At 38.3% G+C, this 14,548-nt stretch overlaps 1 protein-coding gene across 1 annotated transcript in view; it reads right to left on the bottom strand.

Annotated features, from left to right (window-relative positions):
- The window catches only part of LOC131478080 (transcription factor RFX3-like), a 94,231-nt gene that overhangs the window by 10,937 nt on the left and 68,746 nt on the right, over window positions 1-14,548 (bottom strand). The window contains 2 exon segments of the mRNA XM_058655667.1: window positions 4,236-4,348; window positions 5,621-5,742. Of these exon segments, the coding sequence (XP_058511650.1) occupies window positions 4,236-4,348; window positions 5,621-5,742 (235 nt within the window).

Raw genomic sequence — 14,548 nt, 5'->3', positions numbered from 1 at the left:
TTGGTTACACAACAGGTCCCATTCAATTCAACAGAGCCTATCTTATCTGTGCACACTCCCTTTAGAGAACAGCTTTAAGACTATCTGCTTATCAACCCTTTGCAGGGAGGAGGCTCACCAAATCACACTCCTTTGATTTATCTTATAGAACACATTCTAGGCCTATTAAGGGCATTTTTTTTTATGATGACAGCTGAAATTTGTCACTTTCCCTATTAGTTTTTGATGAGCATACTTAATTTCATCCTTCTATCACAATTAATTTATAAAGTAGCTTTCAGATAAAAGCAGGCACAAAATCAAAAGACAGGACAACTTTCTTGTTCAGAAAACACATGACACTGTCACTATTTTGAGCATTAAAAGAGAAGTGTTGTCCCTTTAGTGATTTTTGAAAAGGTGATGGATGTACTATGCTGGACATCCACTGGGACAACCACACCCAACATTTTGCATGCCTGCTCCATTTCCAGTTCCAGCTTTCTGCTGATGTACACCCTGGGTGGCAGAAGTAAATGGCTCAAGTACTCGGGAATCCCACCCACCCATGTGGAAGACCAGGACTCAGTCTTCTGGGTTTGGTGAGGCCCAGCCCCAGGAATTGCAAGCATCCACACAGAACCAACAGAGAAGAAATGTGTCTAGTTCAAATTAAAAACAAATGATCTCTTTTTTAAAAGATTAAAGTAGGTAACAGAGAATTTAACCTGTTTCATGTCATTAGCATTGAAGACAGGACAGGCGAAAAAGCCTCAACAAAGGCTATGAGAAATGCCTCAATTGGCTAATCCTCCCCTGGCAAGCGTCAGGATCCCACATGGGTGCCCGTTTCTGACCCATCTGCTTCACTTCCCATCCAGCTCCCTGCATGAGGCCTGGGAAAGCAGTGGAAGTTAGCCCAAAGCCTTGGGACGCTGCACCCATGCGGGAGATCTGGAAGAAGCTCCTGGAATTTATTTTATAAATTCCTGGCTTTGGACTAGCTTAGCTCCAACTGTTGTGACCATTTGGGGAGTGAATCAGTGGATGCAAGATCTTTCTCTGTCTCTCCTTGTCTCTGTAAATCTGATCTGCCTTTCCAATAAAAATTAATAAATCTTAAGCGAAGAAAGTCTCGCCAAGAGCTACTGAACTCACAGAAAATGAAGAACATCTGCGCAATCTGCAGAGTACAACTAAGTATTTCAGGCAGAAAAAAAAAAAAACAACCCTCAAAGACACAACTTCATAGTTCTAGAATGTGTGCCACCTTTGTAGAGAACAGCTGATGTTCAAAAAGCTCTAAGAGCTTTGCAAATATTCACATCTGTGTGTTGGTGTTTTGTGTGGACTCGCACAAAATGTTCCAAGTAGCTGAACAAGGAAAATGGAGAGAAGGAGACAAATTAATTACAACTTTTCATTAACAGTATCAGAGCAAACTGGAAGCCATAGAAATATAGCACATACATATGGTTATCTATCACTTTAGGCAAAACCAGAAACTTCTCAAGAGGGAAATTATTACACCCATATTCCTAATTGTAATGTGCGCCCAAACTAAAAACCATCTCTGAGAGTGTTAAGCAACTATTGTTGCTTTCCCTAATACCTACACATTCCAACTGTTGAGGCTGCTGAATCAGTATTATGTTTATGATGAAAAAAAAACCCTCCCAGCAGCAAATGGCATAAAATATTAAATTTGTTCCTTACACAATAAAACCAAGTATTAGTTATAAAATGGCTTTGATAAACTAAACAATTCCAACAGGCAAATAGATTGACTAAGGTTTCTCTGACAATAAAAACCTGAGTAAGATATTTCAGTATATCTTAAATTTGGATCTCTTTGAATTAAATGATCTTAATCAATCAGTTTTTAAAGATTAATTGAGCTATCTGAAAGGCAGATATCTCTCTCATTCTCTCAAACATATATGACAGAATATATGTGATATATATATATGTATGACAGAGAGAGAGAATGAGATTGAGAGAGAAGATAAAGAGATCCTCCATTCATTGGTTCATCCCCCAAATGGCTACAGTAGGCAAGGTTGGGCCAGTCTGAAGCCAGCCCAAAACCAGGAGCTAGGAGCTGCTTCTCAATCCCTCACACAGACGCAAGGGCCCATGAACTTGGGCCATCTTCCACTGATCACTAGGCACATAAGCAGAGAGGTGGCCTGGAAGTGCAAAGTCCATGCTCCAACAGGCACCATGTGAGAATCAGGCGATGCAGGCAGCAGCTTCACCTGATATGCTCCCACTGCAGACTCCATGAAAGAAAACTCGCTTAAGTCACGTTCGAGGCAACTCTAAAAGTGAAAAGATGTACCATTTGTCTACCCACTTTCAATTATGTTCAGATTAAATCTAGAAGGAAATATAAATGAAAACAATCCATATTTTACCAGCTATGGTATGCCGTTTTCAACACAGATGACATGGCCCTAGCTCTTCATAGAGAATATATCAGTAAATACATTCTGACGTTCATGCAAATTGTAATCCAAATAAGAATCCCATCTTATCAATGGCGCTTACTTAGAATAATCCTACTGTATACAAACACCTAGTGAGATAAAGAATCATGCTTCATATTATTTGTTGCATGCATATTAGAAACTAAAATAACGAAAACTGTATTAGCATTGGCTGGTATGCTTAAAGCAATGTGCACCCTGATACACAGAAGTCTTACTGGCTATAATGATGAGAGCACACAAATAATTCTTAACTCTATTTATAAGGATAAGTCAGAAATTCTCAAATATTGGGAAAAGCAGTCAAAGGGAAAGAACTCGAAATAGCTTCCACTATTCCAAGATGTGCTAGGAACTGGCAGGACATGGAGCAATCCACTTTTGGCACATGTTATGCTAATAAGGAAAGAACTTGCCCTTGGTTGTTAATAACCTATCACCCTTGACAAGCCCTCAGGTTCACTAAAATAATTCTAATTTTTTGAAGTGGAAAAGAAAAATCTGTGATTGTTATGAGCTGAGACCTCATAGTGCGTACTGCAGTGTCAGTAGTCAGGAGGACTGCCCAGCAAATCCAACAGCCTAGCTTTGCCTTCCAAGTAGATCACAAACACCCCTGGAATAAAGACTTAAATTCTAAATCAAATTTTCTTTCAAAAGGAGAAGCACTTAAGAAACTCTCATTGTAGTCCATTATTCCTTCTCTAACAGGTGAGCTGAAGGTAAATTAACATGCTGGCATGGGGAGAGCCCACCTTCTAGAAAAATGCAGACCATTTCAAAGTAGCGGGAGAAAGGGGAAAAGAACAGCGGCAGAAAGCACCAGCAGAAACCTTCGTGAACCTCAACAATGGAACAACATTGAAGTCTCAAACCATCTGGGGAGGGAACTTAACATGCTCTGCTTAACATTTCTAGAAATTACTTGTAAGAGGGGCTCGGCAGCGTGGCCTAGTGGTTAAGGTCTTTGCCTTGATCCCATATGGCTGCTGGTTCTAATCCCGGCGGCTCCACTTCCTCTCTCTCTCTCCTCCTCTCAGTATATCTGACTTTGTAATAAAAATAAAATAAATCTTAAAAAAAAAAAAGAAATTACTTGTAAGAAAAAAATACACATTTGTGGTACAGAAATCCAAAGGCTAAAGGGAACATATTGAAAAAATTAAGCCAGTCACCCAGACTCTCGTCACCCACTTTCCTTCACAGAGACACCTGCTGTTTATTCGTTGGCACTCTCTGCTGGGAACGCATGCACATACGTGCTTTCTTTCACCCAGGTGACCTAATGATCATGTACCATTTTGCATCTTGCTGATTATGCCGAATCTTGCAGCCTATTTTATTTTAAATAAATTGAAAGTTGGTTGTTCTTTATAATGGCTGTATAGTATTACAATCTATAGCTCACCTATTTTTTTTTTTATCCAGTTCTCTATTGGACATAGGAAATTGCAATTAATCTTATGCATTACAAAGAACAGCGTGACAAATGTGTACCCATGTACCTACTTTTGTGCAGTGGACACCTGTAAGAGCTGCTACAGCAAAGCACTCCTATTTGGACAGGCTTAAGAAACACAGACTAAAGTTTATTCTCACTTTCCTGTATTTCTCACCTTGAGACAAGAAAGGAGAAAAATGAATTTGTTAGTGCCCAAAGAAATGCTCAAAAGAATTGGCACTAGCTTCATCTAAGAAGTTGGATTATTTTAATAAGTTGTCTCACAAGACCTAGCATGTGTTCATACTACGTCTGGAATGCCTTACCTCACAGTGCTCTCGATAAAGACTCTGCAGTGACTTGATATCCTCAAAGGTAGTACCGTCTGGCAGGGAAGAGATCTCAACTTCTCCAAACTCCGGAAGGGCTCGCGATGCATCTGTTACCATGACAACACAACAGCACAAACAGCTCTCTCAGAAACTGCCAATCACACATTAATGAATGAAAATTTAAGGGAAACTAAAAATGAGAAAAAAAAATGGAGGCAAAAGGTACAAAGAGCCAAAGCTTTTCATCTTAACATCTTACAAGCAAAAATGTAGGAACGTCTACAGCACAAAATGTAGAGAGGATACACCTAAGAATTTTGTGCAAACTAAATTTATACTACAATTATGTCGGAAATCAGGTATCACAGCCTCCTACTGGTATCTCAAGTCTGATATCATTTTTACTTACACGTATTATTATTATTATTATTATGTCACTGAACTACATAAAAAAATAAATCTGGCCTTAAACTTAGCATGCTTGCATCTGTTACATAGTCATAAACCTGAAAGCTATAGAAAAAAATTGCAAAAAAAAAAAACAAAAACAAACCAAAAAACCATTAAACGTAGCAACAACTAACAATGTGACTGGTTGGTTGGTGCTGAATTCCTCTAACAGCATGAACATGCTGTTGGCTGCCGCGGCGCACAGTCTTTGGGGTTTGATGGGCCTACATAACATCATTTCCCGGTAGCTGCGACTCCCTTAACTCTTCTACATTCAAAGGACCATGAAACGTTTCTCCACACAGAAGACAGGGACATCACATGTGCTTCCTGGAGAAGGTATAACGGACAGTTACGTCTCCGCTCCTGCTAGCACTGCACAACCAATATCCTTTACTTTGGTCCTTGCCTTCTCACATACCTAAACACAAATGTGGAAACCAGAATTGCATGACAGTTTAATTTAGTACTAATTCTTCAGACAACTCAGAATAAATGGGAAGTGCCATGGACCCAATTTTTCTTTATATTATTTCTTTATAATATAATTTTTCAGATCCAAGACTGTATGTATGTCTTTCATATCCAAGCTATAAGAATTTTCTTGGCACTGCAAGAGTAACTACAAGTAAACACAATACAATTCAGTTCACAAAAGCCAATTAATTTAAATAATGAAAAACAATTTTGTAGCAATAAGTATTTAACTCATATGCATTAAAAAGTCTTAAATAACCTGACATTCTAAAAATAAGCTCCAGTGAATAAGAGAAAGCAAATCACTATCGTTTGATGTGAACACTTTCAGTACTTCCTCAACAACAACAAAGCCTAATTAACATCTGTTATGACACTGCACTTGGAGAAACTACTATGAGTATTGTTTTCAAAATCCTATAGCAGCTAAAATGCATGAAACTTTCACATACCTAAAAACTACTGATGATGTTGGCTTTGGGCAATTACAGTTTGCTCAACAGATGTGCCTGTCTGTTGACCACTTCCTGTGAAACCATCTGTGACCCCATCCACTTTCTGCATAGGCTTGTACCTAAAAACATTAGGTGGAAAAAAAAACAAATCAACCAAATTAGTCCTTGCTTGTTTTCGTACTACCCCAAATTCCCAGGCGTTTGATTTTATTGTCTTCTTTAATGTATTATGAGAGTCAGAATTTTACTTTTTCCTTGACAGTCTCATAAAGTTATGATGCAGAATTCTTTTTCAACCAGGAAAACAAACAGGAATGAGACACGGAAAGAGGACCTGTTTTGGAAAATACAGAAATTTACCTAAGCATGAAATAATTATGGTTTAGATAGATACAGTGGCAACATATTCATAATTACATTTTCAACTGATATTTTGAAAGTAGTTTCAATGACCAATGGAACAAGGTACAAATATGTGAAATACATTGGGATTGTCCCCTGAACAAGTATCTAAGAGCTCAGTCTCAGATTGACCAATGGTCTTCAGTCTCTTTATAGCTCCAAAGCACATCAGCTTACAAATCCCATAACAAGCTCTCTCATATCCCCTGCCAAGTCCCATGGGTCTCAGTGTACACATCTTTCTTCATTATTATCCCCACCTGCAAATACCCAGGCTGTAAGCCTGTATTATCTTAGACATGCAAAAATGAACGCACAAAGAGAGTTCACCAAAGTAAAATGAATGAATGGCACCAAAATGGCCACATTTACAGATTCATCTTTAAGTCCTAATTATACCTACTTACGTATGTCTCATACCTCTAAACAGAGAAAATGTGCCTTAGCACATGGGCAAGAGGCCGGGAATTCACAGGAAAGAAATAATATATGAGAAAACTGTGCAGCTCCCCTAGGACAAGCAAACAAACCTAAGTAAGCATCAACTATAGTTGCCTGATTTGTTCAGATGCTCACGTATTAATCACAATTTCTGAAGCTGGGAAATAACAGAGAAGCATGGGAAAAAAACTAGAATCTGCAATAAACGCATCACCGTGAGATTTTATCATTGCTATTATGAGATGTGTCCTCTTTTTTCTCCCCCTATTTTACCATTTCTCATTATATAAAAATCCTAACCACCTTTTTGTTTCCTACACTAATGCAATGCAAGTGTAGTATTAATACAAAGCTATTATGAATTATAATTCCTAAGTCTGTCAACAGGACATTCTCAAAGTTGTGTGCACCCTTACAATAGATAAAATCAATGGAGCTGGTACAATATCCCACACCCCAATACTCAGGTGTCTTAGTGAAATGATTCAATCTTGAACAGTACCAATTATAACTGATAGAATCAAAACTCAGAAAATTACCAAGTTTCTCACAACAATGCTTACATTTACTTCTTACATAATAGCATCAAACAACTATGAAAAACAAAAATGAAGTCAGAGGATGAAGAACAAGCTAAACAATACTTCTCGTATTTCTTTTTAATTTTAGTAAAGCCACTCATTACAAAAATACTAGTTGCTTTTTAATAATGATATGACAGATTTTTAAGTCTGCTCTTTTCATTTAATGGAAGAATCTTCTGGAAAAATTTCTCAACTGAGGCCACACCAAGAGACAGCAAAAGAGCAAGTATTAGGACATACAAGTAACACTTAAGAAAAGCTAAATGTGTTTCTGATTTTTTTTTCCACTGTAAAGAACTGTTGTAGAGAAACAAAGACCCTGTGGAAGGCGCGTGTTTTGTGTTCTTGTGTGTGGGAGCAGTGTGTTCCAGCAGACTTGAGTGATTTTATCCTAACTTCATTTACGAAAGTTTCTTATCTTCATGAATAACATTCCATTTTTCTTTTGATGTTAGCTTCCCTTGTTTTCAACTATGAGATCTCATGTAACTAACAACATCATAAAATTGCTTAGTATGTTCCTTCACTTAAGTCAATGGAGTTTGGATGAACTGACTTTAAACCGAAGTAGGTGAAAGAATTGGGCTTGCTTACCCTGAGTTTTTCACATATAAATACATAAATATGTGTAGCACATTCCACATAAATTATGAAGCAATAGACTTTGCCCAGCTACACTTTACATACTTCCCTTATTGTACACAGTAGTCCGGATGCCATGGATATTCACCAATAAGAAATATGAAGGACAGGCAGAATTTAACCAAAAAAAAAAATAATACATATTGCTCTTAAATTGTATGTGTTCAGATGGTAGAAGTTATTGTAATCTGCTTACAAACAGTGCAACCTATAACCCGGAAGAAAAATTATCTGCTTTCTTAGCAAGATGGGGATAACTGTCAGTATCGGGGACAAAAGTTCCTAAAGGAAGAAAATAGCACATTTTTTATAAGAAATGAAAATCCAGATGCACGTATCAATGCATTGTTGTGCTTACTACAGAAGTTCCTAAAGGAAGAAAATACCACATTTCCTATAAAAAATGAAAACCCAGATGCACGTATCAATGCATTATTGTGCTTGCTAACACCTATATTGAGTGGGAAGCACCAATTCAAGGTTTACTTAAGATATTAAGCCAGATGTGGAATATCTACCAACAGTAGCAAGAGAAAAAAAGCATGTAGAAAAATGTAAAATGTGCAATAGTGCTGGTGGAAATTTAAGTTGGTGCAGCCACTGTACACAACATACGGAGATCCAAGAAAACACTGGAGATGGGTCTCCGTGGGATATAGCAATGTCATTTACTGGATATTTACCTAAAAGATATGATCTCACTGCATCAGAAAGATACCCACAGTCACCGGAGCCGGAACTCAATCAAGGTGGTCATCATCACATGAATGGATAAGCAAAACATAAAACATATACACAGTAGAATATTAGCTATAAAGGAGAATGAAATTCGGTTGTACGTAGCAAAATTAAATGGAAATTGGAGGACATATACCATTAAATGAAGTCAGTCACACACAGAAAACCAAAACCAACTATCTTGGTTGGTTTCCCAAAAACTCATATGCCTTGATCCAGCCTCGATCCAGGAAACAAAATCTTGGGAGAACAAAACTTATCTGGTTATTTGAACAAATTTCTGAAATGTAACTTACGATGTGTCTTAAGTAACTTAGGCAACACGAGCGTTTTGCTATGATACAAATTCCTTTACTTCAAAATATACACATTAAAATACAGGGAATTAATTTTTAACAAATCTTTCAAAACTAAAGTTGGAAAATATAAATAAATAGCTTGAAATGGATGCATGGATGAGTGTTCAATATAATTCATTTTGTCATACCATGAACTTTCCTTAATATATATCAGATCAATTCAAACAGTTATTCGTTTAGTAGTTTACCTCGATTCAGGTAATGTAGCTGCATGGTTTTCAGAAGGTGAGACAATTTTCTTGAGAGGTTTTTCAGGATTTATTGACTTCAGCACTATCTTAACTCTTTCTGGATTTCTAATGATATTCTTTGCATTGAAACATAGCTCTTAGATTCTTCTACTTTTGTACACTAATATTCACCCTCAAAACTAAATTGTAAAAACCAGGAGAGCTTTCTACTGAAAACAAACAACAAAATCCTCTGGACTGAGTCCTTTAAAAACTAAACTTTCAGTATTTAATAGTGTTACCTTTCCTTAACCACCACTTATTTTATAAATTCATTATTTTAAGATTAGGTTTTCTTATGGTAGATTCTTGGTGCTCCTGAGTCATATGTGCTCTGAGAGAGACCTGCACAGCATCAAGTGAAGAAACAATTCTTGGCTGCAAAATTAGTAAGAGGCAAATGATAATTTTAACAGCTTGCAACTCCATGGGCAATCAGAGCTAAAGTTGTTAATAATTAAGGAATGAAAGAAAATCTATTGCTTTAATAGCTGAGTGTACACATGAAACCTGTCACCAACACAGAGAACTTGGAAAATTATTAGGAATCTTCCCCTATGGTGCTACTCATAGTTGGTATTTAGGATTTGGACAGCTGTAACTCTCCTGTAAAAGTAATATTCTGTCAACAAACCTACACGGATATTGAACCAATACATTGGAAGTCAAAGAATAATGAGCATTTACCATTGTATTTAACTGACAGTATCAAGTGGAAAGATTTTCAATAAGCTAAATTCAAACATTTGGATAAGTCCTTACAAAGCAGTTGAAAAATGACACAGAATGTAAAAGCTGAACTGTACAGCTGAATAGAGTAATTATTATGTTTTGACTTCCAGAAAGCACACAATCATTTAAGTCACAAGTATAAAGCTAAGTGTTGAGCTCAAAGTCAGGGCAGAAGACCACAGTTTCATACTGTAGTCTTGCAAGGCTCTTTAGAAAACACCCAGGAAGTCTTTAGATAAGTGGGTATCTGGAAAGAACCAGGTGATCCAAAACAGGAATGCATCAGAAGAAAGTGTAGCGGTGAAAGTGTAGCGCTCCATTCTACAATTTGCTCTTGGAAGTCACATTGAATTTGATGCATTCAAACAACCACCTCCCCCACCCGGGTTAACTGATAACGATTCTGTTCGCCCCTTATTGCTGGTGGCTCTCTGAATATTTTTCTCCATTAACTTTACACTCAAAAATTAGTAAATGTAAAAAAAAAAGAGGAAAAAATTCCATTCAAATGATAGTTGTGTTGATTTCAGCAGAGAAAGGAGCAGGCTGACTGTGTTGGCTAAAGTGACAGGACTGGCTCTCACTCATTCTCAGCCTACATGATCAATGCTTACAGGGCATTCAATGAGCCCACTGCCTCAGTAGGTGCTGCAGAGGCCAGAAGAGGCATACATATTCCCTGATCTCAGCAACTCATTAACAGAAGAGATTTATGTTTACGGGCCCGGCGGCGTGGCCTAGCGGCTAAAGTCCTCCCCTTGAAAGCCCCGGGATCCCATATGGGCGCCGGTTCTAATCCCAGATGCTCCACTTCCCATCCAGCTCCCTGCTTGTGGCCTGGGAAAGCAGTTGGGGACAGCCCAATGCTTTGGGACCTTGCACCCGCGTGGGAGACCCGGAAGAGGTTCCTGGTCCCGGCTTCGGATCGGCGTGCATCGGCCATTGCGGCTCATTGGGGAGTGAATCATTGGATGGAAGATCTTCCTCTCTGTCTCTCCTCCTCTCTGTATATATCCGGCTTTCCAATAATAATAAAATCTTTAAAAAAAAAGAGAGAGATTTATGTTTACATATCAAACTGTTCCATCCTTGCTACAAATGCACATGCCCTTGTTTTATCCACAGTTGACCCCAAGTTAAACAGATTCAAGAGGGGTAGCCCTCCTGACCCTCTATTTGCAAAATGGTAATCTGGCTCCCCTAATGCCAGCACATCCAGAAAAATAAGAACAAAAAGGGCAATACATAATAACTGTGAAATGAGACCACACATAAATGACGGTGTCTTGAAAAAGTTCCTGAAAATGCACATCATCCTTTAATTAAATTATTCCATTCACTTTTTGAAGTGACCTGATTAAGTACTTTACATGAATGATTCATTTTATTATTGCTGAGCTGTGGTTATTTATGATTCTCATATCTTCGATGGAAAATGTGATCGTTACATTGGGGAGCAATGCAGTGGTGCAGTGTGAATGAAATACTCCAGTGCCCTGATTCTTCATCTCTTAAAGTGCACAGGCACCTGATCACCTTCTCGCTAGAGATTCTTGTTACTGTTAGCTGTCCCTGAGTGATTTACCAGCACTAATGCTGAGCCCTGTAATGGTCTCAGGGAATTCACGGTCTAGGAGGGGAATCAAAAAGAAAAAGTATTAACAATTATCAAAGTTGGAAGCTACCAGCCTGAAATACAAAGTAGTGAAACTTCCAAACACTGCCAACACTCCTACAGAAGAATCTTTTCTATATTGTTGACAGCATAATAATTATCATAGTAATTATTGTCAAATGCATAAGTATTTCAAGTAACTTAAAAAATCGGTGGGGCAGGACTTTGGTAAAAACTTTATTCACTTCTTGGGATGTCCACATTTAACATCAAAGTGCCCAGTTCAAGTCCCAGTTTTCCTACCTCTGCTCTAGTTTCCTGCATTAACGTGCCCCGGGAAGGCAATGGACAATAGCTCAAGTACTAGAGTCCTCCCCCCCAACCTGGGAGACTGCTGGTTCCCTGGCTCTGGCCTGGTACAGCCAGAGCTGTTGCAGGCTGTTGGGATTAAAGCAGCAAATGGAAGATCTCCCTTTTTCTACTTGTCTTTGCTGTTCTAATAAACTGAAAACAAATTAGGCCAAGAACTCTGAGGTCATCCATTCCCTATTAGGTCTTTTTATAATTTTGCAGACATAGGACTTCCTCCCTTCCCTCTCAGCCACATACCCCTTTCTCCCCGGCCACTGTTTTCTGTGTAGTAAAACAGTCTATTAGGTGTAGTCTTGACTCCAACTTTCTGCTCTTTGTGCAGGTCATGACACTGTTGGTATAGGCAATGGCAGAAAGCTTAATAATCTGTAGTCTAGGTATATTTAGAAGTTTCATTGGGAGCCTACTATTATTCAGTAGAAAGGATGCATTCTGTCAATTTTCTTTTGATTCCTGGATTCCGATATTGAAGACAAGCTTGGGCGATGGATGATTGGATACAAGTCATTTTTAGTTTTCTTTTGGTAGGCAGCAGTGTTAACTCGACTACTTGGGTCCCTGTCACCCACATGGAATACCCAGCTTGAGTCCCAGGGTCCTGGCTATGGCCTGGGCCACTCCTGGCTATTGCAGACATTTGGGATGAGCAATGGATAGAAGAAATGTTTGTTTCTTCCTATCCGCCCTTCAAACAAAATGATAATAATCTTTTTAAAGATTCCTTTATTATTTTTATTGGGAAGGCAGATTTACAGAGAGAAGGAGAGACAGAGAGAACAATCTTTCATTCACTGCTTTACTCCATAAATGGCTACAATGGCCAGAGCTGAGCTGATTCAAAGTCAGGAGCCAGGAACCTCCTCCAGGTCTCTCACGTGGTTGCAGGGTCCCAAGGCTTTGAGCCATTCTCCACTGCTTTCCCAGGCCACAAGCAGGGAGCTGGAATGGGAAGTGGAGCAGCCGGGACATGAACTGGTACCCAAAATGGATTCTATTGCACTGTGCCCCAAATTTTAAAAACGTTTTAGAGAGAAGAAGGGAGATGGTTTCTAAATGATGCATTCCTTTTCTCTTTTACATTCTATGATTCTGTGATATAGTTTCAAGACATGCCATATTCTGTATATAATGTGCAACTGGTATGTGTGAGTATTTATGTCAGAAATAATGAGTGCAGTTTAATATTTTCAGAATAGCTACTGAACAAACACAGCCAAGCACGTTGTCAAAAGCATTTGGCTCTCATCCATGGCTGTAGCTCCTGGGATCTGGAAGAATAACTCAAATATATGTGCCAACATTCTCCATGTACTTCTTTTAAATATTAAAAATAAACTGTAGCAAGCATTTTTATTTGGTTGGTGAACCTAGAAACGGTTGAGCTCCTGTTTGCCACTGATGAGTTGTCTAAACTAAGATAAAAACAATTAGTCCATAAGCAAAATTCCTTTGAAAACTGAATATTACTTAAGAATAAACACTACTTAAATATGAACATCTTTAGTAGAAGATATTTAAAACAAATAAGAAAAACAATGAAACAATGACACATTATTCTACTTTCTTAACAAGGGTATTTTACCTCTTTCTGAATGTCCATAATGCCATTAGTCTACAAAACAGTTGCTACACCGTGATAGACTCCAATTCAGTCATAGAGTGGGACTCAGAATGCCTGCCTGGTATGCAGACCTATATAGGTCCTTCTCTCCTTTCGCCTGCGCTGAACGACCCAGGAGAAGGCTATGTCTACTTCCATTTCCTGGAGTCAGACGTCACAACCCATGACTGCTTTTGATCCAAGTGGGCTCCAGTCTGCTCGTTTATTGCAGGTGAATGGCTGAGGATGCCTTCCTATTTTCAATGAACTGAAATGACAGGCTCTGTAATATCTGCTTTTCCATTAGGAGCCATTTTTATTCCTTTCCAGACTCACAGCTATGTTCCACAGGGTAATGTTGCTGAGAATCTTACTTGCCGATGAGAGAAAATTTCCTCTAGTGACTTGTCATATTTTCAAAAGAAAACCCTCACAGAAAAGAACACAAGAAAACTGTGACTCTACTAAAACAAAAATCATTATGGGTCTTGAAACCTTTGTAAGTTCAAATGTAACATACAAATGTCTAAAATGAATACCAAAACATAAATTCCATTGACAAAATAATGTCTTTTTTTTTGCTGTTAAGAAATTGTAAAACATGTAAAATTGCACTACACACAGAGGTGGCATAAAATAATCTTTGAGGTTTTTAAACAATTCAATTTGAGGTTTTTAAACAATTCAATTATCTTGAAATATTACATACAATACCTGTTACTGAATATGTTAAGCCTTTCATAGGTCATTGCTATTTCAACAGAAGCCCTGTGTAAATTTTTTAACATATTACAGAAGAATTCTTTGGGTTCTTAAATCATCACCTTCTAATTTTTAACATATAAAACAAATGCTATACATTCTTTGGTTCCATTATTTTTGACATGTTGCCTCACTCCACGTTTCAGCATGATGTGGTGCTGGTTTGGGGTTAAGCCTCTCAGCACTCTCATTGGATAGACCTCCTCAGGGAAACACAGCCCTCTGGCTGCTTAATGGACACGAATGAGGATCCCAAGCAGCTGCTCACACTAACACTGCAACCATTTAGCAATGTACCCATCCATAAGGCAAAACATGTATCACAGTAAGAAACCAACAAATTGGGGTCAGCATTCTGGTGCAGGGAGGTAAGCTACCACCTATGCTGCCAACCTGGGGGAACGCTGACATGAGTTTCCCTCCCGGCCTATTGCTGATCGCTCTGAGA

The sequence above is a fragment of the Ochotona princeps genome, chromosome 27 (genome assembly GCF_030435755.1).
Source record: "Ochotona princeps isolate mOchPri1 chromosome 27, mOchPri1.hap1, whole genome shotgun sequence".
NCBI lineage: Eukaryota > Metazoa > Chordata > Mammalia > Lagomorpha > Ochotonidae > Ochotona > Ochotona princeps.
The sequence above is the reverse complement of the archived record's forward strand: the minus strand, read 5'-3'. Positions and strand labels throughout refer to the sequence as shown.